This window comes from Polypterus senegalus, chromosome 4, assembly GCF_016835505.1.
Source record: "Polypterus senegalus isolate Bchr_013 chromosome 4, ASM1683550v1, whole genome shotgun sequence".
Taxonomy (NCBI): domain Eukaryota; kingdom Metazoa; phylum Chordata; class Cladistia; order Polypteriformes; family Polypteridae; genus Polypterus; species Polypterus senegalus.
Genome location: NC_053157.1, coordinates 59668681 through 59696249, shown reverse-complemented (window position 1 = coordinate 59696249; position 27569 = coordinate 59668681). Strand labels below are relative to the sequence as shown.

At 39.6% G+C, this 27569-nt stretch overlaps 1 protein-coding gene across 2 annotated transcripts in view; it reads right to left on the bottom strand.

Moving 5' to 3' along the window:
• Window positions 1-11751: 11751 nt before the first annotated feature.
• abhd17b (abhydrolase domain containing 17B, depalmitoylase) overlaps window positions 11752-27569 on the bottom strand; it is a 57395-nt gene continuing 41577 nt past the window's right edge. For both annotated transcript variants that reach the window (XM_039750730.1, XM_039750729.1), the window contains exons 3-4: window positions 21765-21944; window positions 11752-12932 (exon numbers count right to left, since the gene is read on the bottom strand). In XM_039750730.1, coding sequence (XP_039606664.1) covers window positions 12713-12932; window positions 21765-21944 — 400 coding nt within the window. In that variant the 3' untranslated portion in view covers window positions 11752-12712. The remainder of the gene's footprint in view (window positions 12933-21764; window positions 21945-27569) is intronic.

The window sequence follows — 27569 nt, the reverse complement described above, 5'->3', positions numbered from 1 at the left end:
GGGGGAGTGGGAACTCCATTCTTGACACATATTCAAGTGGTCAACTCACCCAAGCATCAACTTAATGATTTGTTTACTGTGCCCTTTGCCCTGTAAGTGGCTGTTGTCCTCTTGTCATAGGGGTTCTCACGATTAGTTGGGTACACTTCACTAAGCCACCTTTACAACAGACTTTAATAAGACACATTGGTCTAGTGTAGCTGAAGAAAGGCTTTCTTTGAGGAAGTAGCACCCATATACTAATAATCGTAAAAAAAAGTTATGAGAAAGACCTAATAAGGCATTGTTTAGGGTATTGCTTAAATTACCCTCTTTTGTCAAGCTTTCTGTGTATTTTTACTGGCTCTGACCTCCATGACATTGAATTGGACAAAGCAGGTCCTAAAATGGATGTTTCTTTGTTAATCCCTGCAAAAGCAGCATATTTCACATCCCCATTTACCTTGTGGTAATTACTCTCAGTGAGTAGTGTTAAAATGCAGAGCTCTGATGAAGGTATATCAGTGTTGTTTTAGGGATGACTGTAACAAAATCCAGTTTTGTCAAGGAACAGAGAAGCTGTTTGTAATGAAGTTGAATCTTGTATCACAAAATGTTGGGAAAATGCAAGTGCAATATGAGGCAGGAACAGATTGGTGGTGTTGACTGCATAGATCATTGTTTTTAATCCATCTGTTTTTCTTTGATACTTTCTCGTATACGAAGTATAGGGAAAACACTGTAATAATCCAAAATTTTAATTTTGAAATTTTGATGAATGTCAACGTTTTAGACTTGATTGAGTACGAAAATACTATTTTTGGAATTATGTCTGTGTGTGTGTATATGTACTGTAACATGATAACTTGAGTATGCTTTTGCTTAGGTCAACCAAATGTTGCATACAAGTATTAGGTACAAATGTAAATTTGTATCAACTTTTAAGCTATTTCCTCTAACCGGAACTGGTTCTTTATTATTCATGCAGCTGCAGAGTCTGATTTATTCAACTTTACTTTTATAATTATTCAATATACTGTATTATTAATTTGATTTGTTTTTGATGGTTCTTTAATGTACATAATATAAAAATACAATCATGGTCTTGCAGTTTACTTCTCAAATATTCATCCCCATATGAGTATACAAGAAAGTCTGGGGGAGACCACTCCCATTTTTTTTTTTTACAGGATGATGAGTAGTGCTATACTAAAAATAAAATGAGCCACCCTGTGAGAATAGATTACTACACACTAAAAGCTACTTGAGGCTAACAAGAGAAATGGTTGTTGGGTCCATTAGAACAATCTAGACGAGAACAGGCCCTTCAGCCCAACAAAACTCACCAGTCCTATCATCCTTAATTCTTCTAAAAAACATCAAGTCTAATTTTGCAAGTCCCTAAAGTCTTACTGTCTACCACACTACTTGGTAGCTTATTCCATGTTTCTATGATTCTCTGTGTAAATAAAAACCTTCATAATGTTTATGAGAAATTTACCATTAGCAAGTTTCCAGATGTGTCCCCGTATTCTTGATGAACTAATTTTAAAATAACAGTCTTGATCCACTGTACTAATTCCCTTCAAAATTTTAAACACTTTAATCATGTCACCTCTTAATCTTATTTTGCTTAAACTGTATAGGCTCAGCTCTTTTAATCTTTCCTCATAATTCATCCCCTGTAGCACTGGTATCCACCTAGTTGCTCTTCTCTGGACCTTTTCTAGCGCTGCTATGTCCTTTTTGTAGCCTGGAGACCAAAGCTGCACACAGTACTCCAGATCAGGCCTCAACAGTGTGTTATAAAGCTTCACCATAGCCTCCTCTCTGCTCTACACATCATGCTATATAGCATAACATTCTGCTAGCCTTCTTAATGGCTTCTGAAGCTACATGTCGAACTTCTAGGTATTATTGTTTGGAGTAATAGTTTTACCAGTAATATGCTGATTTCACTATGAACCACCACAAATACTGTATATAGATGACACACAGCTTTACTTATCTATAGCACCTGATGACAGTGAAGCTCTGGGCTCCCTGATCGATTGTTTGTCTTGGATGTGTAGTAATATTTGTAAGCTTAAAAACGAAAAACAGAAATCTTTGTTGTTGGCAAATATTGAAATAGTGAGGGTGTTAGAAGTAAATTTGATCCTTTAGCATTAAAAGTCAAAGCAGACATATTTAAGTTTAATTATGGCCTCTGACCTAAACATCAAATCACACATTACTCAGATTACTAGGACTGCATTTTTTCATTTAAAGAACAGTACAAAACGTATACCACTTATAACATTGCAAGATGCTGAGAAAGTATGCTGAGATGTGGATTCACACTTTTGTTTTTAGTTAACTAGATTACTGTAATGCACTTCTAATTACATAAGAAAGACATCAATTGGTTGCAATTAATTCAAAATTCAGCAGTAAGAATCGTAAGCAGGAAAAGACAATTTGAGCGCACCTCACCGGTTTTGGCATTGTTACATCTGTTACCTGTGTTCTTTAAATACTACTATTGTTATATAATGCTGTAAATAATCTTGCCTCTTTTATTCCCAGTTGTAAAGTTAGATCTTCTATTAGTGGTTTTCTCATCGTTCAAAGATAAGGAGTGGTGAAGTAGCTTTTTGCTGTTATGCACCAAAAAATTGGAATACTTTACCCAGAGAATACACCAGGCTAACCCCATGGAACATTTAAAAAAGCCTCTAAAACTCATTTATTTTAATTTAGATTTTCCATTGCAGTATGTTAATTGTATTTCTAATAGATTAAATTTGAATATAAATATCATATTTTGCATTCATTTGCAATAATTATTTATTTAAACTTTTCTCTGTTCTCTTTTCCATAAGCTCCACCACCACCAAAATACTGTGCAGCTGCCTGTAATGTTTGAATGAAAGCGGGCACTCCAACTGTTTAACGAGGCCCACTGCATTATATCTTTTAGGATGAAGCTTAAAAAAACAAGAAGAAATGACCTAAGCACATTTAAGTTAAGTAGAATGCCCTGTGGGGGCTTTTGACATTGGAACCCCTGGAGGTTTTTTTTTTTTTCTCCAGCATCTCACCAGCTGGAGTTTTTATTTTTCTGTCTTCCTTGGCCACCTGACCATTTCATCAGACTTATCATTAGAGACTTGAAGACACATCTAGTTTGTCTAGGACTTATGTTAGAGCGCTAAAACATTAGATAAATTATGACCAGAACAGAGAATTTGAACCGACAAGTTCTTCTTTCCACATACTACTTGGTAATTTATTCCATGTGTCTGTGGTTCTTTGCGAAAAGAAAAAAACTTTATCACATTTGTGTTAAATATGTTCTTCAGTTTCCAACCATGTCCCCATGTTTTTGTTGCTGAATTTAAGTAATGACTGCAATCTACTGTACAATGTTGTCATTTCTTTTTATAACTTTAATCATTTCAGTCATATCTCTTCTTAATTTCTGTTTGCTCAAAACTGAAAAACTTTGATACCTTCAATTTCTTCTCACAGCTCATACCTCTCTGTCCTGGAATCAGCCTAGTTGTTCTACTCTAATGCTGCTATGTCACTTTTCTAATATGAAGATATACACAAGTCTATCTGTGTTACGCAAGTGAGTTTTAATTTATTCTTACTGAATTTTGTGTACCATTTATTTATTCATATTGTTGTCTATTTTCAGTTTGTTTTTCTGTTCTTGAAACTTTTTTCTTTGATATCTTATAGCGCACTTTGAGCTCCATTCTCTGCATGAAAATGTGCTATAAAAATAAATGCTGTTGTTCAGTCTTTGTCTTGGTCTCAATTTGTTTGTTTTGACCTTTTCTCCCCTCCTAAGTGAGGGCTGGCAGAATTGCTAAAGTCAGGTAAAGACATGATTGACTTATTATGTCTTTCAATTTCCAATATTTTAATGGCTCCAACTTGACAACGGTAAATCATTTGGCCACGACAATAAAAAGAGTATGACTAAGAATAAGTGAACTTCAGATTGGATAAGTGGGTGGTTTTGCAGACATTGAACAGTGGGTAGATTTCCTGGATGCTCCTGACCAGCATGCAGTTTACATTCACACTTATGAAAAACAGCGTCAGTTAGCAACCATCATAGCAAAATAACATAATATTCTCAAAACATATTAGGCCAATTCGGTGTTATGGGAGGTCTCCTAACAGCCCTGCTCAGGATGTTAGTCCATTAAGTACAATGCATAGATTTCAGCAATGATTAAAAAGGAACGTGGGTGTTTTGGACCTCACAAACAGAAGAGAAGCTTGTCTATCTGATGTCTTGCGTTTTACATACCACGACAGAATGGGAAAAAGATCAAAAAGGCTGCGACTAAACTCGCTGTAGCTGTTAACCTTTCGGTCAGTGCGGACTCCATCATGCAGCACAGTATTAGTTGCTAGAAAAAGAGGCGAACAATCAGTAAATATGACATGGGCAACAATTTTCAGTAATTTCGATTAACACAGTCTGTCGAAGAGATCAGCAGCTGTAGTTGACAAATCTGACTAGAAGTCGTGCAATGTGATATCTGCCTTAGTTCAAAAGTGGCGTTAGTCACGTCAGAACTGGATACCTGGCAGAACTCTGTCTTAAAATTTCGCCATGAATCAAAATTTTCTCTTGTTGTGTTAGATCTTCTATTTATTTTAAAGGTGAGATGTATCGCTCCCCTTTTGTTTCTTTAGTGTTTAATTTATTATTTTTTCTGTCATAATTAAACTCTTAAACAAAACGTTAAAGCCTAAAATTTGGCAAGAAAAATATACTTTATTCTGTCCAATGCATTTGTATTTTTTTTACATCATCAAGGGTTTGACTGTAATCATTTTTGTTTAGAGGCCAAATGTCACTTTTTTACTCCGAGGACTTGACTCCTAATATTGACAAATCAGCATCAACACTTAAGCATTATCTTCCACTCTAAATTACCATTTCATGTTCAGTTAATTTCTCTAAATTAAGAAATACAGCAAATATTAAAACATTTTCTTCCTGGGCAGGATACTGGATTCTGTCAATGTGGTATAGAGGCTACAGCACCAAAATTAAAATTTCAAACCTGTCGTTTCATTTCCCACTTTTGATGGACTAACTTAAACTGCCTGTGCACCCTTTGTAATAAATAATGTGAACAATTGTAACATATTTTGAACTTGCTAGTTACATTGGAGAGAGTCACTTCCCAAAAGCCCAACAAAAATTAAACATAAACTCCAGTCCTGGAGGGCCGCAGGTTTTAATTCTAACCCTTTCCTTAATTAGTGACCTGTTTTTGCTGCTAATTAACTTCTTTGGAATTTATTTTAATTGACTTGTTCTTGAAAACACAGACCTCCTCAATTGTTTCTTTTTCCTTAATTAGAATTCAAACAATAATGAGATGCAAAATGAGCCAAAACATGACCAGCAAACTGTGTCCATCATACAATATCTGAAAATAAAGAAAGATGAAGGTCTCAGGAATGCTGATCTGCTCAGGTCCACAAAATATTTTAACAGCGCTCTTAGAAAAGAGAAAAATCTATATTTTTGGAAATGTATGCCATTGCACAATGAGAGCAGCAATAAGCCATGGAACTAAAGAACGGGTCGAATTAACAACAAGAATCAGCGCCTAATTAAGCAGCTGGTTGGAGTGAAATTGGTTGGAGTTTGAGGCCCTGACTTAGTTGGTCTTCTGTTGGCTCACTCACTTCACATTTCATTTGTTTGGGGTCCATTTATGGAAAGAAATGAAGCAATTCAGAGGAACGATGAAGAAATTCAGGGGAACAAATCTTAAAAAACAAGTCAATTAAAATGAAAGGAAAAGGAATTAATTTGCAACAGGTCACCAATTAAGAAAAGGGTTAGAATGGAAAACCTGTAGCCCTCCAGGACCAGAGTATGAGACCACTGCTGTAGACAGTTTAGAATCCCATTACATAATTGATAAAGGCTTCTGCATTTGTGCCAGACACTTCAATTTCAAGGTTAACAAGAGGAAATTAAAACAGTACCTGTCACTGGTAACATCAAAAGCTTCAGTACCAGTTAAATGGTTTTTCTTCCGTGTAAGAGAAAAGAGAACTTGCTGCTTGGACAGTGAGTGCATTGCATTTATTAATGTTAAGATTAGATATAATCTTTCATCTAGCTTGGCACTGTACATTTTTAAATGGATTGTTAAATTTAGGATCTGCTGTCATTGCAAACCTGTCAGCTCATCTTAACTGCCAGGGTTTCAAATGTGTGTTTTATGTCCCTGTGGTTCATTTCTGATTCAGTCTCTGTATACAGTATAAGTTCTCTTTGTTATGTTCCATGTGTTTTGTGGGTGATCCCCCAAGAGGCGGGGCCACCAGGAACTGCCCTCCACCAATCATTGTAAGTGCTTTTCGGAGCGGCGAAGTTCATGTTTTACCTATACTTAATCATCAGCCGTGTATTTATCGTGTAACACAATGTAATGCTGTGGTTATGCACTCAATTGTAATTGTTATTCCACAATTTATATACTGTACATACATAATTATAAAAATTGTGAAAAAACAATTACAATCAAGAACTTAATTATAGTGTTACACTATAAGTTACTGTCCTGCGGTGGGCCAGGGCCCTGCCCAGGGTTTGTTTCCTGCCTTGCTCCCTGTGTTGGCTGGGATTGGCTCCAGCAGACCCCCGTGACCCAATGTTAGGATATAGCGGGTTTGATAATGACTGACTGACTATAAGTTACAAAGTAAGTACAAGGTAATAACACCTAGTTACTCTGTAATTATTACAGGTAATTGCATGTTAAGTGCAGCATATTAGGGACATCTAATGCAAAGTGATACCCTACAATTTTATAACAAAGACATTCCTAAAGATTTCACAAACAAATTCACAGAACAAGGTACTAATCTGTGGTTCTTTTAATTGTTTCATTTATTTTTTTAATTAGAATTTACAAGATTAAATGACAGGGAAAATGCACTAAGCTCATGCCCAGTGCTGTCCTGCTTCCATCCAACCTTCCATGATTCCCCTTGAGAAGATGAGCAATAAATCCTCAAAGAAATAACAGAGGCATCCTTATGCATATACACTATGTACAGGAGTATCCCATTTTCTTCTTGCCTATTAAATTAAGGCAATTCTTATACACAACAACAAAAGAATGGGCATGCTTTTGTAGAATACATTTTATTTGTTAGGGTAATTTTTATTTTTTTACAAATACAATTCACAGATTGTTAATATTGTACATGCTAATTAATAATATCATTTTAAGTGGCATTTTACCTGAACTGTTAAAATAAAGATTCCAGTAACTAAATATTCTTAAATACATGCAAGATTGTGCCTTACATCTTTTGTGAGGTATCCTGTATAAATGCTTCCAGATATATTAAGTAATATTAAAATCCATGCCTGCAGAGAGAACACTGAATCCAGTTCAATTTTTAAGAAGGCTGCCCCATCGTCTTAAAGGTTACATTCTGCAACATTTTTTAAACTACATCTTTCATTTGCTAGATTGCCATTTGGGATGTAAATCCAATTGTGATCTTTTTGTCAGTTTTCATCTTTTTAAACATTCCTTAAATGTCAATTTATTTTTAGCATGTCTCATCCCAAGTGTCTTATACAACACAGAGTGTTGGAGCAGCACAAATGCTGTTTATTTGAGAGTATTGCACAATATCTCAGCATGACATTAAGGACAGAAAACTAAACCTAAGATATTCAAGTTTTTTCCTTTTTACTCAAAATGCTCTGTAGGAAAACAGCACTAAAAATACACACAATCTTCTTTTACAAGAAGATGAGAAATCTAGCCAACAAGAAAATGCCATTCAAGCCCATTAAATGTGTTTGGTTTTCTAGCAGCTAAACTATCCCAATACCTTATCAGATACTTTTATAAAGCTGTCAGGGTTCCTTCTGCTTTAAGTAAGGTAAGAGAATGTTTGATAAGTGGAATGAAGTAATGCTGGTGGTAATTATTTTAAAAGAAATCAAGAAAAAAAAAAACATGGAAAATAATGTCCATAAATTCAGTTGCTTTTAGCTGCTTTTTTGACCCTCACTCACTGATGGAATGCTTACACATGCTTCATGTCAATGGGCATTTTTTGTAATCAGCATGGGTTATTTCCAAAAAATTTCTCAAGTGACCATTCACTTTACTACAAATTACACTGATAATTGAGAATACATGTATGGGTGTTTCCAATTTTTTAAATTATACACAAGTTTGTCATATTATACAAGTTGGTCGTTAAGCATTTTAGAAATAAGAAAATGTACATATGGGTTTCTGTCTGGGTGAATGCGAATGCTGGGTTTTTCTAGCAGTTCTAAATTAGCCTCATACGAGCAAGTCCTGCAATGGCTGCAATCCTGACTGGGGTTGGTTTCTGCTTTGAACACAGAGCTGCTGTTAATGGCTCCAGTTATTCACCATAGGCAAATTTCAGAATGTGATGGCATGTAGCAGCTTCATGGTTTTCACGCAAAATTAAAATGAACCTAATTCCCAGCTGGGTAGCTTGATGATGAAAGTACACTCATTTGCTAACAAAACAAATTAAAGTTTAGCTTACTCACTCAAGGTGAAACTTTTTAGAACTGTTTAGTCTGCATCTATGTGGACTTCAGCTCCTAAGCACACCTTAGGTTCTATAAACTTCCACTTGAATTATTACTCTTTAAATGATAACAATAGCTCAAGTAATGAAAAATCTGTATAAAAAAATTCAAACTTGTGTAGAGATGCTGAATGATAAGTTTGGCATTTTCAACTCAGCTAGTTTTTCATTATCATAGTATGGATTAATTTGCCACAGAAAAAGGTCTACTTATATGAAAAAAATTGATAAAAATTAAAAAAAAAAAAAAAATGTTAAAATAAATACTGTGCTTGTTCTTGCAAGGGATCTAAAGGGCAATGGTCCAAATATAAAAACATAAGCCTTAACATTTACTGAGTACATCCACTTTGGAGGGGCAAAGGTTTTAATTTCAGAAAATAAGCTTGCCATGTTCCTGAGTTGTATTAGGTCAGCAAAAGGAAATTAGAAGTAATAAATGGTATAACAGATTCTTAGCACGGTTTCTCCTGAGGTAACGATATGTTCCTGTTCACAGTGACCATATGGGGTGGAGTTCTAATGTATATAATATATAATAATAATATATATAATATATAATATAATAAAGTAAACCATGCACATATCAGAGGCTGTTTAGTGGGACATTGCTAGACTGGTTCTTCATTGTCAGACAAAATCATTGGTATAAAATGACAGCGTACTTGTTTTAAGCCCTGAGAAAAATCTAACTAAGTAAAAATCTAAGTGCTCAAATCACTCTAAGAAGAATAATGACAAACCCTGCATTCACAAAACACGTGGGTGAAAAGATTTCTGCATTGTGGGACAGGCAATGAGGTAAAAGAAAAAAAAAAAAATGTGAGTGGTCTCCCCCAGGCTTTCTTGTATACTCATATGGGGATGGATATTTGAGGAGTAAACTGCAAGACAATAATTATATTTTTATATTATATACATTAAAGAACCATCAACAACAAATCAAATCCAATTAATATATTGAACAATTATTATAAAAGTAAAGTTGAATAAATCAGACTCTGCAGCTACATGAATAAAAGGTAAAGTACCACTCCCAGTTAACGGAAAAAGCCTAAATGTTGAGAGAAATCTACGTTTTGTACCTAATATTTGTGTGCAAAACTTGGTTGACCTAATTGAAAACGTACTCAAGTTATCGTGTTTAAATACACACACACACAGACATAATTTTAAAAATGGTGTTTTTGGACTCTTCGAGGTCTAAAACATCGAGATTCATCAAACTCTCGAAATAGAATTTTTGGAGGTTTCCAATACTTTCCCTATACTTCGTAAACGAGAAAGTCAGAGAGGACTAAAATGTAGAGATTCTTCAAAATCTTGACATCGAATTTTTGGATGATCACAATACTTTCTCTATACGAGAAAGTAATGAATCAAAATTAACAAAAGTATATTTTTTCCCCCTGAAAACACTGTAGATACATGCTCTTACATGTTAAACAATCTCAAAATGTGGATCAATACTCAAGAATGTTCTTGTGTTAAAAATTGTTTTAAGGCTTTTGTTTTCACATTTGGTTCAATGCCTAGTAGGCTCAATTTTAAACTTAAAAAAAATTAATATTCATCCTCTTGAAGTTTCTAAGCAATGCTACACTTAAGAACAAAATTTCCTGTGCCAAATTAAAAAATAAAAGTTATCCTTTAAATATATTACCTCAACCAAGGATAGGGACTAAAGGCATGAAACCACATCTCTAGTTTTAAAGAGCTGTGGTTTCCTGACAAACATTAATACAATATTCTCTCAACTCAAATGCCTAATAACCCTGTAGACAAACCTTACTTTGATTTAATTGGTCTATACCAAACAAGGAAACATTTTAAAATAACTAAAAATAAGATATTTTTGACTTTCTGGTACTTTTAAACAAGATTTCAAGGACGACTATCTTTAAATACATTGCAGGTGTTAACAGTCTGGTGGCTTTTATTCCATTTAACCACCTGTCTCTGTTCAGTCTTCATGCCTGTTCATAATTTTCATGGACAGGAGAGCAAGGCACAGCCAAGGCTTCGAGAATGTCAAGTTTGGGAATCTCATGGTTGTACTCTGCTGTTAGTGTCATCAGTCTCAGATCTATAGTGTGCAACGCAATGGGTCACAACAGAGTGTGATATGGAAAGGATGTAAATTGGCACTGCCAAATCTGAGGTCATGATACTCATGTGGCCTGTTCCCACCAGGAGAGCAATGACCAGCAGCTGTGGAGTTGAAGTACCTTGAGGTTGCGTTTACAATTAAAAGTGAGGGTTGAGAGGTTGTGAGATTAACTAGCAAACTGGTACAATGGAAGCAGTTTTACTCACATTGTACCAGCCAGGAGTGGTGACATGAGATTTCAGTTTACCTGTACATCTACATCCTTATCCAAACCTAGATGTGTGAGCTCTTCTCACTGAACAAAAGTTATTGTAAGGACAAAAGGTTTTTAGATGAAGTACCTGCACAGGATTGCTGGGCTGAAACTCTGCAATAGGGTTAAGAGCTCAACAATACAGAGTGACCTCTGAGCAGAAGCCTTTCTTTCTTCATAGGAAGTGGAGCCTACTGAAGTTAGGGTGTTTCTGGACAACCCCTGTGTGAGGTTTACTAGGCATAGCCCTTAAGCGAAGACTGAGGGATATACTCAAGACAGTCTGAATGGTTCTCTGTCTCCCTCAACTATGTATCTGGAACTCAGGAGGGGTTGAATTATGGTGCTAGGGAAAGAATGGCCTGGTCAGCATAGCTCATCATGTTGCTATTATGATCTTCACCTGGAAAAGTGGAATGAAAATGATGATGACGACAACATGCTCTTCATTATTATTTTTTTTTTTTTTTTAATTCCAGATCTTTTTTCAAAGGTATTATAAAACTATCATATTAAAGAGAGTTTTCAGTTACTCAGTATAGTTGCCATAGTAGTCATCCAAAAAAAAAACAAAAACTGTAATTTAAGTCAGACACCTCTGGTTTGCAGCTGACATGACTTGATTCATATTTCATATTCATGCTCATTAACTAATGGGTGGTTTGTTGAGCACATTAAAAGTTTATAATAATGTGAACAGCCCATTGTAAAAAGTTATAGATCGCATATTCACATTAGACATTGTAAAGAGTTTAAAAATGAATAAATTTATCACTTAATCTTTCAGATTTCTATTTATTAGTGTTTTTTTTTTCTTTTAAATGCAAAGCACCTTCAAGTAAGGCTACCTGTACACACGCACACACACAAACGTAAAAATTAAAATTTTCTACACAGATTAAGAAACTAACATTTTTTGCTATTCACCCAATTTAAACAAAAAACAAACTGTACACTTATGTATGCATAATACACAGGAAGAATGCAAAATAAAAATATTATAAAGTACAAATAGTAAATATTTACAAATTCAAAAGGGAGATATTTTCTCATTAACCTCTACAAGGTAAACTGCATAATAAGGCTTTTTAAATTAGCCACACCTAATAACAATCACAATTGAATTTTAAACATCTGAGCAGTCTTCATTTGCATTTCCTAACAAACCATGCTTTGTATGTTGCAAAAGCACAAAACAAGGCTTGAAATAAAAATCCCACGCCCAGTAGTTAATTAATCCAGCACTCAAGTGTTTTAAGAAATACAACAAAACGTACTACTTAATGAAATTTATAAATGTAAACATTAACTTAAAAAAGTTACAGCTTTTGAGATGTTTTAAAAAAGGTCTCCATATAAATGTATTTCTCATTTGCTGAACATTTGGCAACACTTGCACAGCAGTTTTCTGAATTAATATTATTATAGCAAGTTCAAATAGGAGTACTACTACATAATGGACATTTACATTTGGAAGTATTAAAAACTGAGAAAAATAACCAAGTAAACATATTAGTTACAGGGGAAACCACATGATATTCCAAAAAATCATTGCTAAATTTTGCAAATCATACCCTGTACATTTCTAGAAGGCAGCAAACATGATCTGCAAAACACATCTGAAAGGTTATCATTTTATTGGCCAATCTAGAAATTAGGGAAAAGAATAATAAACAAAAACAAAAAAAAAAAAAAACAAAAGCTATGTTCACAAAGTTATGGAAATGCCAATGGTCCTTTTACAAATGTTTTAATTCATGAGAGACAAACTGTTTCAATCTCTCAAGATACTGTCCATACAGCTCCACGTCATTATGGCCGGCTCCTTCTACCCACAGAGGCTCCACTGGTCTCTGGCACCGTTCATAGAGTGCAAGGCCATGTGAAAAGTCTATAACTTCATCTTCAGTTCCATGGATAATTAATACTGGAGATGTAATCTTAGATATTTTGTCAATGCTGTTTAAAAAGAAATACATAAATGAAAAAAACATTGGTGAAAACAGCCAAATACAGTAAACATTCAGCTTGCAGGAAAGTGAAATCAATCAGTCCTTCTTGCAAATACAGTGTTTGGAAAATATCATCAATCCATCCATCAAAAGAAATAAAATAACATTTACTTCAATCATTCTAATTCTTTGTATAGCCAAGTTATTCTTCTTCGACAGTTTCCCCAAATGTATCGATTTACTGGAGACATGTTTTTAAGTAACATTCCTCCCAGAAATATATTTTTATGCATTACTTACCCATGTAGTTTGTACTGATGACTGAACAAAATGTTTACCTTGTCACACACGCGCATGGGAGGCAGCTAAAGGGCTTGAGTGAAGGCAGTTCGAGGCATGCCGGGTGTGGCAGAGTGCACTGACTCTTTTCTCCTTGCCTGTAGACCATCCCCGGGATTTCACCTGGATCTCCTGACATCACTTCCGGGACTGAGCCAATGGAACTCGGCCACACCAGCTCCAGTCCCTCTGATGTCACCTCCGGCTACGAGCCAATGGTGGAAGACCACGTGCCAGATCCATACGACCTCACTTCCTGTCTCCCCCTTTAAAACCTGCCCCCTTTCCTTTGTTTCCTCAGTCTTGTTTTGGACTCGGTTGTATGCACTTCAGTGCTCTGTATTTCTAGAAAACGACTTTGCAGCCAGGATACCACAATATACGGGTGGCTGCCCCAACTCTTTATCTGTCCATGTCTCGTTCTTGTGACAGTGGCGTAGCCGGCAGGATGGAGAAGTCCCAGAGAGAAGGGGACAGGACCTGCAATATACCCAGGTGGGAGCGTGCGGGGCGAGTCTTCAGGCGGGAGGGTGCCCCGCGGTCGGCGTGACCCGGTGCGGGCTCCGCTCCCAGCACTCATAACTAGGCCATCTGGAGAGGCCAGGGAGTGTGCGGGTGGGGCTCACAGAATTGGGCTGCCCTGGAGGGGGGAGGCAAAAGGGACTCAGTATGCTCTCCTGGGGGAGAGTGCCTGCCTCCCTGCGAAACCAAAGCCCCATTTACCACCTAGGGGTGCCCCAGACTGGCAGGTGAATAAAATAAAAATGGAGGTTGGACCCTGAGCGCCCACCAACAGACAAGCCTGGTCCTTATGGGCAATGGTAGGGCATTGGCTACGCCATTTGAAAACACGCCCTACCAAATAATAGAGCAGGTAGCTTGCTATCTGCTCCTGGAAGCGCTTCCCCGTGGCTTCACCCAGCCGGTTTGGGGCAGCAGTTTAAGAACATGTCTGAGCTCATAGAGCTTATGGAGACGCAGAGGCGGCCTCACACTCTGGGGAGCAGAACCGTCCTCATGTCAAACCCAGCCGGGGTACGTTCCAAGACCTAGCCCCTCCCTGTACAATCCGGAGCTCGTACGGGCGTCCGCGGTGCAGGGCGCGCAAAACCGCTTGGGGCAAGGAGGAATGCAGGTGGAGGCGAGGAGGGTTGGTGTGCTCTCGCTAATCCGTTGGCGGTCCCACATACTGGCGTGGTGATCGTCAACGGACACAAGACCACAGGTTTGTTCGACTCCGGCAGCAACATTTCCATTGTTGCCCGCCGCTTTGTGCAACCGCAACAGTGGCTAAAATTTAAGACCGGTATAACCTGTGTCCACGGAGACATCCGCTGGTACAGGTCCGCCGCTGTGTCATCAGTTACGGAGGGTCAGTTCAGTAAACTCACCGTAGCGTCCTACCTGATCCTCCACACCCGGTGATACTAGGGCGGGACTGGTCTAAAATCAAAAGCGGTGAGACACATACCACTCCCGGGGTTAATTTGGGCCTCGTTATGGACGGAGATAACCCGTCTCAAGCTGCCTCCACGCCGTGTAATCAGCCGGCAGAGAGAGACGGCGTCGCCCTGACTGGCGTGGCAACTCCGGGCGTCGCTGGCTAACACGTCACCCACCAGCGACGCCGCGGAGCGGGAAGAAACCACGCCCATTGAGGTCGACGCTGACCCTCTCTCCGTGTTGCGGTTCCAATTTAAAGAAACGCCGGCTTCTTTTAGAAGGGAGCAATGGAATGATGACTCCCTGAAGTTTGTAAAAAATGCAGTGGTCCTTGTCAATGGCCAGCGCACTAATCAGTCGATGCCACAGGGCCCCTACTTTGTGCTAGATAATGACCTCCTTTACCGTGTAGCAATGCATGACGGGCAGGAGACGAGGCTGCTGCTGTGCAGCGTACCTTCCGGCGGCAGGTCTGCGAGCTAGCACACGCCCACCTCCTAGGTGGCCACCTGGGCACCGAAAAAACTCTGGAGCGGATCAAGCTCCGTTTCTACTGGCCAGGAATTAATGAGGAGGTTCGCCGCTTTGGCGCTTCCTGCCCGGAGTGTCAACTGCGACAAATTCCTAGGAGGGACCGTGCTCCTCTCGTTCCTATTCCACTGATTGACGTTCCCTTCCACAGAATCGGGGTCGACCTGGTGGGACCCCTGGAGCCCTCAGCCCGAGGACACAAGTACATTTTAGTCCTCGTGGATTACGCTACACGATACCCCGAAGCTGTTCCGTTGCGCTCAGCTACCTCTAAAGCCATCGCACGGGAATTACTAGGGGTATTGGCGTGGGGATCCCCAAAGAAGTCTTGACAGACCAGGGGACCCCTTCACCTCGGAAGCGTTCAAGGAGACTGCCAGATTACTGAAAATAAAGCATTTAAAGACCTCGGTGTATCATCCTCAAACCGACGGATTAGTAGAGAGGTTTAATCAAACTCTCAAGCAAATGCTGCGTAAGGTGGTCAGCGAGGATGGAAGGAACTGGGATCAGCTCCTCCCCCTCGTCCTTTTTGCCTATCGGAAGTCCCACAAGCCTCCACGGGGTTCTCCCCTTTGAACTACTGTACGGGCGACAACCTCGGGGCATATTAGATATTTTGAAAGAAGGCTGGGAAGAAGAGGCTCTTCCCTCCACAAACATACTGGAGTATATCGCGAGTTCTGCGATAGATTTGGAAAGATTCGCCTGTCCTTAAAAGTCACATGGAGGAGCTCAAGCAGCACAGGCCGGTACTACAACGCGCACGTCTCTTGGGAGTTCCGCCCGGAGATCGGGTCATGGTCCTAGTGCCTACCTCCCACTCTAAATTGCTTGCCCACTGGCAGGGCCCCTCTGAAGTTAAGGAGAGGAAGGGACTGGTCGACTATTTGGTGAGTCAACCCAATCGTCGGCCAAAGGAGCGGGTTTATCATGTGAACCTGCTGAAACCGTGGAAGGACAGGGACCCCGATCCCTCCTCCGGCCAGCCCGCTCACTCTTCGCTCACACACACGACCTTAACCGCACGGACTTAAGTCCCAGACAGCGGCAGGAGCTGGAAACAGTTATCCGGACCGTTCGGGAGGTAGTCAGTGAGAACCCGGAAGGACCTCTCTGATTGAGCACAACATCGTGACAGAGCCCGGGGTTGTTGTCCGAGAACGCCCGTATCGTCTTCCCGAGGCAAAAAAGGCTGAAGTGGAGCTTGAGATCAAGCGCATGCTGGAGCTAGGTGTGATTGAGGAAAGTTATAGTCCCTGGTCCAGCCCCATTGTGCTCGTCGGTAAGCCTGGCGGAAGTTGGAGGTTCTGCAATGACTTCCGTCGGCTTAATCAAGTCTCCCAATTTGATGCTTATCCAATGCCACGCGTGGACGACCTCCTCGAGAGGCTTGGACAGGCTCAATACCTGACCACACTTGACATGACGAAAGGGTACTGGCAGGTTCCGTTAACGGACTCCCGAAGGTAAAAACGCGTTTAGTACCCCTAGCGGACACTGGCAGTATCGTGTCCTTCCATTTGGGTTACACGGGGCTCCAGCAACCTTTCAGCGTCTGGTGGACAAAGTGCTTTGGCCTCATAACTCATACAGTGCTGCCTACCTGGATGACGTGGTCATCTATTCCAGCACATGGAAGGAACACCTACAGCATGTCCAAGCGGTATTACGGACACTTGGTGAGGCGGGCTCGGATTAATCCCAGGAAATGCTTCTTGGATTAAGCGAGGCCAAATATTTAGGCTACCTGGTGGGTCGGGTACCGTAAGGCCACAGTGCTCCAAAATTGATGCCATTCTGAAATGGCCCGTCCATGAACCAAGCGGCAGGTCCAAGCCTTTCGGTTAGCGGGTACTACCGCCGGTTTGTACCCGGTTTTGGAGAGAGCGGCGCCTTGACTGATTTAACAAAGAAGAGGGCCCGAACATTGTGGCATGGACTGAAAAACAGCGCTGCATTTGGTGACTTAAAGCAGGCCCTTACGTCCACACCTGTTTTGATGGCACCTAACTTTTCTTTGCCTTTCATCCTCCAGGCGGACGCCGGACACAGGCCTGGGCGCCGTGCTGAGCCAAAGCGTCGATGGTGTGGAGCACCCCATCATGTTCCTGAGCGGAAACTGTTGGACCGGGAGACCAGGTATGCTGCGGTGGAGAGGGAGGCTCTGGCGATTAAATGGGCGATTACTCAGCTGAGGTACTACCTGTTGGGCGGAATTCACCCTTGTCACGGACCATGCACCCTACAGTGGATGGCCCTCCACAAGGAGTCGAATCCGCGGGTCACCCGGTGGTTTCTTGACCTGCAGCCGTACAAGTTTTCGCTCGTTCATCGTCGGGCTCTCCACGCCAACGCTGATGCCTTTCTCGGGTTCACGACCTCTCGGTTAGGTCGCCCGACCCGTCGGGTCTGGGCTAAGGGGGCCTTGTCACTGCGTGCGCATGGGAGGCAGCTAAAGGGCTTGAGTGAAGGCAGTTGGAGGCATGCGGGGTGTGGCAGAGTGCACTGACTCTTTTCTCCTTGCCTGTAGACCATCCCGGGGATTTCACCTGGATCTCCTGACATCACTTCGGGACTGAGCCAATGGAACTCGGCCACACCAGCTCCAGTCCCTCTGATGTCACCTCCGCTCTGAGCCAATGGTGGAAGACCACGTGCCAGATCCATCGACCTCACTTCCTGTCTCCCCTTTAAAACCTGCCCCTTTCCTTTGTTTCCTCAGTCTTGTTTTGGACTCGGTTGTATGCACTTCAGTGCTCTGTATTTCTACAGAAAACGACTTTGCAGCCAGGATACCACAATATACGGGTGGCTGCCCCAACTCTTTATCTGTCAAGGTCTCGTTCTTGTGACAACCTATACCTCAATTCTGCAAGCTTCTGATAGACACCATAGATGGCTAGTTTAACACGGGAAGACAGCAACCAATATCAAAATGTCCAATAAAAGGGAAAAAAAATTTAATGTTACTAGTATTACATAATCCTAATGTTGAGTCATCCAGTTGTATGCTCATAATGGCACAAATATACATGTTTTCACTAAAACATTGTTAAATAAACCACTTCAAGGATAACTCTCTCCAAAACAAAAATGGAATACATTCATGCACCCAGCATTTGAATTGAAGACTCAGCGACATACAATGCATCCAGAAAGTATTCACAGCGCATCACTTTTTCAACATTTCGTTATGTTACAGCCTTATTCCAAAATGGATTAAATTCTTTTTTTTCCTCAGAATTCTACACACAAGACCCCATAATGAAAACGTGAAAAAAGTTTACTTGAGGTTTTTGCAAATTTATTAAGAATAAAAAAAAAGAGAAATCACATGTACATAAGTATTCACAGCCTTTGCTCAATACTTTGTCGATGCACCTTTGGCAGCAATTACAGCCTCAAGTCTTTTTGAATATGATGCCACAAGCTTTGCACACCTATCCTTGGCCAGTTTCGCCCATTCCTCTTTGCAGCACCTCTCAAACTCCATCAGGTTGGATGGGAAGCGTCGGTGCACAGCCATTTTAAGATCGCCCCAGAGATGTTCAATCGGATTCAAGTCTGGGCTCTGGCTGGGCCACTCAAGGACATTCACAGAGTTGTCCTGAAGCCACTCCTTTGATATCTTGGCTGTGTGCTTAGGGTCGTTGTCCTGCTGAAAGATGAACCGTCGCCCCAGTCTGAGTTCAAGAGCGCTCTGGAGCAGGTTTTCATCCAGGATGTCTCTGTACATTGCTACAGTCATCTTTCCCTTTATCCTGACTAGTCTCCCAGTTCCTGCCGCTGAAAAACATCCCCACAGCATGATGCTGCCACCACCATGCTTCACTGTAGGGATGGTATCAGCCTGGTGATGAGCGGTGCCTGGTTTCCTCCAAATGTGATGCCTGGCATTCACACCAAAGTTCAATCTTTGTCTCATCAGACCAGAGAATTTTGTTTCTCATGGTCTGAGAGTCCTTCAGGTGCCTTTTGGCCAACTCCAGGTGGGCTGCCATGTGTCTTTTACTAAGGAGTGGCTTCCGTCTGGCCACTCTACCATACAGGCCTGATTGGTGGATTGCTGCAGAGATGGTTGTCCTTCTGGAAGGTTCTCCTCTCTCCACAGAGGACCTCTGGAGCTCTGACAGAGTGACCATCGGGTTCTTGGTCACCTCCCTGACTAAGGCCCTTCTCCCCCGATCGCTCAGTTTAGGTGGCCGGTCAGCTCTAGGAAGAGTCCTGGTGGTTTTGAACTTTTTCCACTTACGAATGATGGAGGCCACTGTGCTCATTGGGACCTTCAAAGCAGTAGAAATTTTTCTGTAACCTTCCCCAGATTTGTGCCTCGAGACAATCCTATCTTGGAGGTCTACAGACAATTCCTTTGACTTCATGCTTGGTTTGTGCTCTGACATGAACTGTCAACTGTGGGACCTTATATAGACAGGTGTGTGCCTTTCCAAATCATGTCCCATCAACTGAGTTTACCACAGGTGGAGTCCAATTAAGCTGCAGAAACATCTCACAGATGATCAGGGGAAACAGGATGCAACTGAGCTCAATTTTGAGCTTCATGGCAAAGGCTGTGAATACTTATGTACATGTGATTTCTCAGTTTTTTTATTTTTAATAAATTTGCAAAAATCTCAAGTAAACCTTTTTCACATTGTCATTATGGGGTGTTGTGTGTAGAATTCTGAGAAAAAAATGAATTTAATCCATTTTGGAATAACTCTGTAACATAACAAAATGTGGAAAAAATGATGCGCTGTGAATACTTTCCGGATGCACTGTACATCTCCTTCTCAATCACTGGTTGCACTTCAGTCCAGTAACAACTTATGCATTGGCTAGCATTACTTTTCATGTGATCACATTATAAGGAAGAGAATATGGCCTGGATTTATGCATATCTGAGATCTTCAACAAGCAGCTGGTCAAGTCAACTGTGCAGTTACACAAACTGCTGCTAAATAATTCTGAGGTACTCCAGGTGTTGTTAATCAATGTGAATATTAATGTAGCAATGGGAAGGTAGTCTTCAATTCATATGTTTACTTTTGCATTTCAGAAGGCTCCATTTTAGATCACAAGAGTGTTTTCCAGAAATCATTTAACAACGGATAACAATATTTTTAGTAAAAAAGTGTTTGGGACATTGTTAGTATATAACTAAATGATTTGACATGAAGCAGCACTAGGAACGCGAGAATTTCATGAATGTTTTGAGATTGTTTGCTGTTGTCCAACGTTGACCAACTTTGTGAAATTTCTTCTTGGCCATAACTACACACTATCTAGGGTAACTAACATTAAAAAATATTTTTGAGTGGAATATTCATTTAATCAGTTAATTAACATTTAAATGTGTAATTCCAGAAAACTGGCAAAATGAAAATTTATGTTCAGACATTCATCTAACCCATTTATCTAATTCAAGATCATTGGGTGCTAGTGTTTATTTGTTCAGAACAGATGTCAAGCTGGAGCCTATACCAGATTGCGCACCAGGCTATTATAAGGTCATTATTGTCACACAGAGAGCACAATGAAATTTGTACTTTCATGTGCAATTCAGCATGCAACACATCACCCACCACTCTCGCTCTACAATTAGGGAGTATATAAACCTTACCTTTCAGCTTTCTTAAGGCCATGTCAAATTACACAACTTTTCCAGTGATTTTCAGACACAATGTTCATTTACATAATCTTAGTGAGTCAGAGACAGCCGGTGGCTTGCTCCTGTGAAGTCGGTCAAACAGTGTGACACACCCAGAGACTCACAACGGTAAAATCAAATGTTTTTAGTCATAGGAGTGGGCTTATGTACAAGACAGCTGACAATCAATGAAAGCTCATCCAGGAGTATAACTCATAAAATGTAGTGGCAAGAAGTGAAGAATCACAGGGTATTGGATGTTGCAACCAGAATAGGGGCTTGTCCACTCGATATCTTGTGTCATACATGCAACAATAGAATGGAAAAAAAAGAAAAAAAAACACAAACCTGGCCATGCCCATTAACCTTTCATACATTACTGGATGAGTCTTGTGACATCTTGGCTGTCACAAAAAAGCGGTGAGCACAACTGTGTTGGAAGGTTAGCACTCATTCGGCAAATGTGACATGGCCCTCAATTTTTCACTTGTGTTAAATGACACGGCCTGGTTTTGCGATTAGCAACTGCAGTCGGCAAAGCTGAGATACACAATGACTAGAAGTCACATAATATGATATCAGCTTTATGTGAAGCATCTGAGAAGACACTTATTACATACCTTATGCATCCCACTCTCACACTGGTCCAATTTATAAACACCAATTAATCTAACATGCACAACACTGAGCTGCTAATGGAAACCTTTAGCATGATGTATATTTTTTTATTTCAAGTATAGATAGACAGATAAGATGGTGCTTAGTTTTTCCCTAAAGGCAAACTTGGCAAAATAGTTAACGGAAAAAGTGAGGTCAAATAGCTTAACTATTACATTAATTAAAATGTTTGTGAAGGACGAAGTAAAAAACACCTACTTTGGGAACGCATCAAAGCAATAGGTCTTTTTTGTATCTGGAAACGCAACACGCATTCCTGAGGTTAATGGAGAATGAAGAACAACAGCAGCACTCTCATACTGTGCAGCCAGATCCACAGAGGGCACAGTTCCTATACTTTGGCCGTAGATGATGACATGCTCAGGACGGATACCGTATCTGCAAATGAGAAAGCACAGAAAACTATTCATCAGTCATATTTAAATATATTAATTTAAACTGTACATTAATAAAAAAAAGTTAAAAAAATAAAAATATTAAGACCGCGTCCAAAGCACTTCACTGGTACACTCTTCTGATCCTTATAAATGTGAATGACTTTTTAAAAACTATCATTTTTTTCCCTTTCTTAAATGAATGTAAATTATTATATAAACATAACTCCAAACAAGTTAAGCTGTTATTGGTTTTGTGAAGATTTGCTGCAAAAGTGTGGGGCCTTTCCTTAAAAAATTAAATCAAAAGACAGACAGATAGAAGGATAGATATAGGACTTTAAAAGAAAATGGACAGCTGCCTACTTCAAATAAATATGCTAAAGTATTCCTCATGAAGAGTTCCATTGTTCACAAATGTGGTCAGGACTGTGAAGCCTCCAGGCCACAGTAGGTCATGAAGGTCAACTAAGAGGACCAGGCGGCTGCATAGTAAAGGCTACTTCCTGGATAAGCTAGTAAGGCCCATGTTGTAACCATTGTATGAGGCATGTGTTCCTGCTTTCCTGTGTATCATGCACTGAATATCTATGGGAATTCTGAGGTTTTGGATTCTTTGGCGTTGGTGTAGTCAATATAAAAGCCCCTTTTACAGCATTGATCTCCGTCTTTCTTTGAAAGATAAATATTTATTTATTTATTTTTTTACTAAAATGACAGCTGTGCTCTACATGCAATCTTATCTTTGATGTACTGGTGACTATACTTGTAGCACTTCAAAGTAATTTAGTCTTGATATGAAAAAGCAAATAACCCTTACCTATTATGCTCTCAAAAAACGACAACTCAGATTTAGTTTCAACTGAGATGAAGAAACTGAAAAGCCACTGGATTTCTGGAACATGAAGTATGCATCCTTTAGGCCCCATATTCTCTTCTGTGTAGTATCTCCTCTTTTAATGTGTACACAATCTGGAACAGATATCTTGCCCCTTCCTCATCCAACTGTTGGAATACAGTACTTATTCATATAAAAGTTTGTTCCAGAAATCCAGATTAACAATTTACCCAATTTCATTTTGTGCATAAATTATGCTTAACTCATCCTCAGAAAAACATCAAGGGAACCTTGGATCCTTTTTGCTTTGCCTGCAGGTCTAATTTTCCTGGTACTTTTATGCTTAGCTATGTTTAAGGCATCATTTTCCCTCTCTCTCCAAACATTTTTATTTCTTTAGACACATCTACGCAAGAGCTTGGTCTTTGCAAAAAGTCTTCGTTTTAGGTAATATTGCAGCTAAAATTGTTGTTGGTATCTGTATGGAAGTCACCTGCAATTTGTTACCCCTTGTTACTGCTTTCTATAATCTCACACACTTAAGAGTTCTCTACAGCTTGTATTAGTAAAACATCTTTTTAAACCTAACAAATATGCGAGATAGCATGACTTGACTCATGGTTTCTGGATCTTTATGCATGTTTGCATATAATGTGAAAAGCTCCTGCTGTCATCACCACGTGTCTGTCAGCATGAATCAGTTTGCCTCCTAGTTAGTCAATGTTGTGTATACTTGGCACTGTTTTTCTTCAAGGATGTTTGTTGGTAGCAAAGTTCAATTGTCATTGAGATGTCTTCAATACATAAAATTCTGAAGATTCAAAAACTTTTGTTGAAATGCATTGGCAAAATGTTTAAATGTGTCTATCTAAAAACAGACAAAGTTCAATTACAGATTAATTTACTGTTTGAAATTTATCGAGAGAGAGAGAGAGAGAGAGAGAGAGAGAGAGAGAGAGAGAGAGAGAGAGAGAGAGTTACTATTACGTGTGTTAGACGGCTGGCAGCTCAACCCGGCTGGGACGTCCTGAGGAGGGAAGGATGGGGTGGGGGGCAGCCACTTTTGGATACTGCCTCACCCAAAATGCCAGATGGCTGTCAAAGGACCTGGGGATAGCCCAGAAATACGAGGTAGTCACGAGGACGGAAGCCCCAAAGTAATTCTGGGCTGAAGAAAAAAGCCAGTTCTTCATTAGCGAGCCAGAGTCGGGAGGAGGTGGACAACACTTGCTGGGAGGTGTGGAGGACAGAATTGTAGTGTGTTTGTGCTTGATTTGTGATTATTTACCCATGCTACTGTGGCTGCAGTGCATAAGGCACAGTCTCTAGGAAGAAAAGTAATTAAAATACTTCTTGGGACTTTTACTCTGTGTCCAGAGAGTCTATCTGTTGGGGTTAATGGGGCAACAGCGACCCCTTGCATTTTACAGTGTATATTTTGCTTATTGTCTTTCATCATTTGGCTAACAGCAATGCCTGAGGGCAAGCAGCAAAATCCATACAGAATCACACATGCAGCAGAGACTTCTGTCTGAAGCTGCCAGTAGAAGGGGCAGCAGTGGCAGCTCACTTCTTCTGCTGCTTAAAATTATAGCATGCAAGTCACATGACCTTCGTGACTATAAAAGTAAAACATGCAAGCAACTTAAATTATCTACAAATCAACTGAAGAGGAAATGTGGCTATATGCAAAATCATGATGATGCAATATTTTTCTCACACTGCATTTACTGGCAAAACACCACAAGCACCTCCTATACATCATGGTCCAAAGCAGCCAACAATTTGAGTGCGAGGCTTCCACATAGATTTTAACTCACTATAGGGTACATCTAGTAAAAACATCATATTTAATAAATTAGCTATAGGCCCCTCACAACCAACAACTAACACTAAAAAATGCTGTTTTTTATATCACTTGAGTTGGACTTGCTGTCTTTGAAAGTTATTCTGCACTCAGTTTTAAAACTACATTGTAAATGCCACTACAAAAAAAAAAAATTTTTACCAACACATGTAATTACATTCTATTATCAGTAAATTTTTTGAATATAACTTGCTGTTACAAAAAAACTAAAACAAAAACATGGGAAATGACTCAATGATGAAGTAAATAAAAAATTAAACATATTCCCTACTTTCAAAACAGTTAATTACAACAAGAAACGTACCAGAAAGTTACGCAATGCCCAACTTTCCCTACAGTAAATGTGTGTTGGTTTTTTATGGTTTGGTGTTGTGGTACCGATTAGGGGTCTGCTGTCAGATTGAGCGGGGGGGTTTGCTTTTGGGATAGGGATGGGGGAGGGCTGACTTTGTAGTGTTATTGTACTACATTATGCATATGGAGTTTGCAAGTTGTTTTGTTTCCTTTTTATTACTACTATTTAGTTTTGGTATTCAAATTGCTTGCATCTTCATGTCTAAACTACACTTCAATAGAATCTAATCCCGAACCCAAAAAAAAAATCCTTTAACTTATAAGACACAAATGCACCCCCGTTTGCCTACAGTTTCCTAACCTTTTAAAAGTGCTATTTTCAAAATGTTTGTGGACAAACAAATGGATTATCCCCTCCCCAACTTTCCAATTTTGTTTAATTGTGGGGCCGGCCTATACGGTGCCACTTTCTCATGGGTTCACATCTGTGACAACTGTAACAGGAGTAGAATGACATAAAAATGTCAGGGTTTTGCATATTCACTTGTTAGAAGTTATAAAAGATATGTCCATAATACATTCTAAAATAATGAATGCAGGATTAAATTTAAAAAGGCAGCAGATTATATACAAGTAATTGGTTGCAAGTTATTAAAAAAAAAAAAAAATCTAATATACATTCACTAAATAAAGATACACTAGTAAATTAAACGTTGCAACATCAAAAATAACCAAATAACCCTTACTATAATACTCTCACATTTGATAGAGGCTGTTTAAATACACCTTTTAACAGCATTGATGGATTTTTTTTTTTTCATTAAAAGGAAGAAACTAATTAACACTGCAGAGAGAAAAAAGGACGACTGGTTCACGTCGGTAATACATCTACAAAACTACTTCTTGCATGTTAATACCAGATTATGTATTGGAGATGGACTGTATTGTGGCTCCACCTTGTGGCTAAAAAACATACACAAAAATAACTGAATTCTAAATCATTTCTTTGAAGCCAGTTTCTCAAGGCAAATTTTGCAAATGTGTGTAATGCCGTAGCTCTGGTTTCTCTAAGTCTGGTCTTGGAGGACCAAAGTGTCTGCAGGTTTTCATTCTAACCCTTTTCCTAATAAGTGACCTGTTTTTGCTGCTAATTAACTTCTTTTGAATTAATTTTAGTCCTGGGGGCCCACTATGGCTGCAGGTTTTTGTTCCAACCAGATTCCTAATCAGTCACAACACCTGATAACACTGATCTCATTTAATTAGCTGGTATTTTTATTTTTTTTATTCTACATTCAGAAAAGCACATCAGCATGATTTTTTACATTTATAAGACACTAGCAAAATACCCACGCTTTGCAGTGGAGAAGAAGTGTGTTAAAGAAGTAATGAAAAAGAAAAGGAAACATTTTAAAATATAACGCAACATGATTGTCAATGTAATTGTTTTGTGACTGTTATGAATGTTGCTGTCATCAAGGATTTGATTATCATTATTTCTTTCAATCAGGTTCGTATTTGGAGGATGTGTTGCGTTCAAGTTACATTCCGTGTTTGTCAACTGTTGTAAAGATAACAGGTTTCATTCATCGATTCCTTTCTTACTGCATCAATAAACAGCTCGTCTTCCTCTTTATTTGAGACATTACACACTGTCTTCCTTTAGCTGGACATTGACTTTTTCCACCGTGTGCTTTGTTTCCGCAGTAGCTGCAATTATGAATATGGTTGTATGCGTCACTCGCTTCATATTCTTTCTTTCTTTCTAATTGTATAAAGCGTTTTTTTGTTCAGCGCTCTTTGGAGTTCTTCCTTGTTCCCTGTCTACTGCGTTCACAGTCAGTTCACGTGAGCCGCTTGAAGTACATGCATCGAAAATTCTCAGCTATACTTGTGCTATCTCGTGCGATGTCCACAGTTTTATTTAATGTTAGCTAAGACCCGGCACTTAAACGTTTCTCTCGCAGTTTCGCGGAGTTTGTGCCAAACACCATCCTGACCATTTCATCTTCGTCTGCATAAGCACAGTCCTTCACCAGCGAATATTTAGCGGCAGAGTGTTTCTATTGGATTGCTGCTGATGGACGGCCTTATATGGGCAGGCACTCAATTAAGTGGGAGGCGTGACGATGAGGGACGCAACTCCGCCTTACACGGCGACCGAGCTGCAGGCTATGGCCGGTATAGATGTACATAAGTAGGTTCCAGTTATGACCATTACGCATAGAATTTTGAAATTAAACCTGCCTAACTTTTGTAAGTTGTAAGGAATAAGCCTGCCAAATTTCAGCCTTCTACCTACACGGGAACTTGGAGAATTAGTGATGAGTCAGTCAGTGAGGGCTTTGCCTTTTATTAGTATTGTATATGTATATGTATATGTATATGTATATATATATATATGTATACATACATACATACATACATACATACATACACAACACACAGTGGTACCTTGGTATACATCCGCTTTGTAAGAAGTCCAACTTGGTATATGTCCTGTTTGGGAGCGAAAAATTTTGCTTCATATACGACCATTGTTTGGAATATGCCTCGCGTGCTACCCTTGTTTACCTCTCTCGAGACAAAGCCACGACTGCCCACGAGCGTCAGTTGCTAGCATTCAGTGA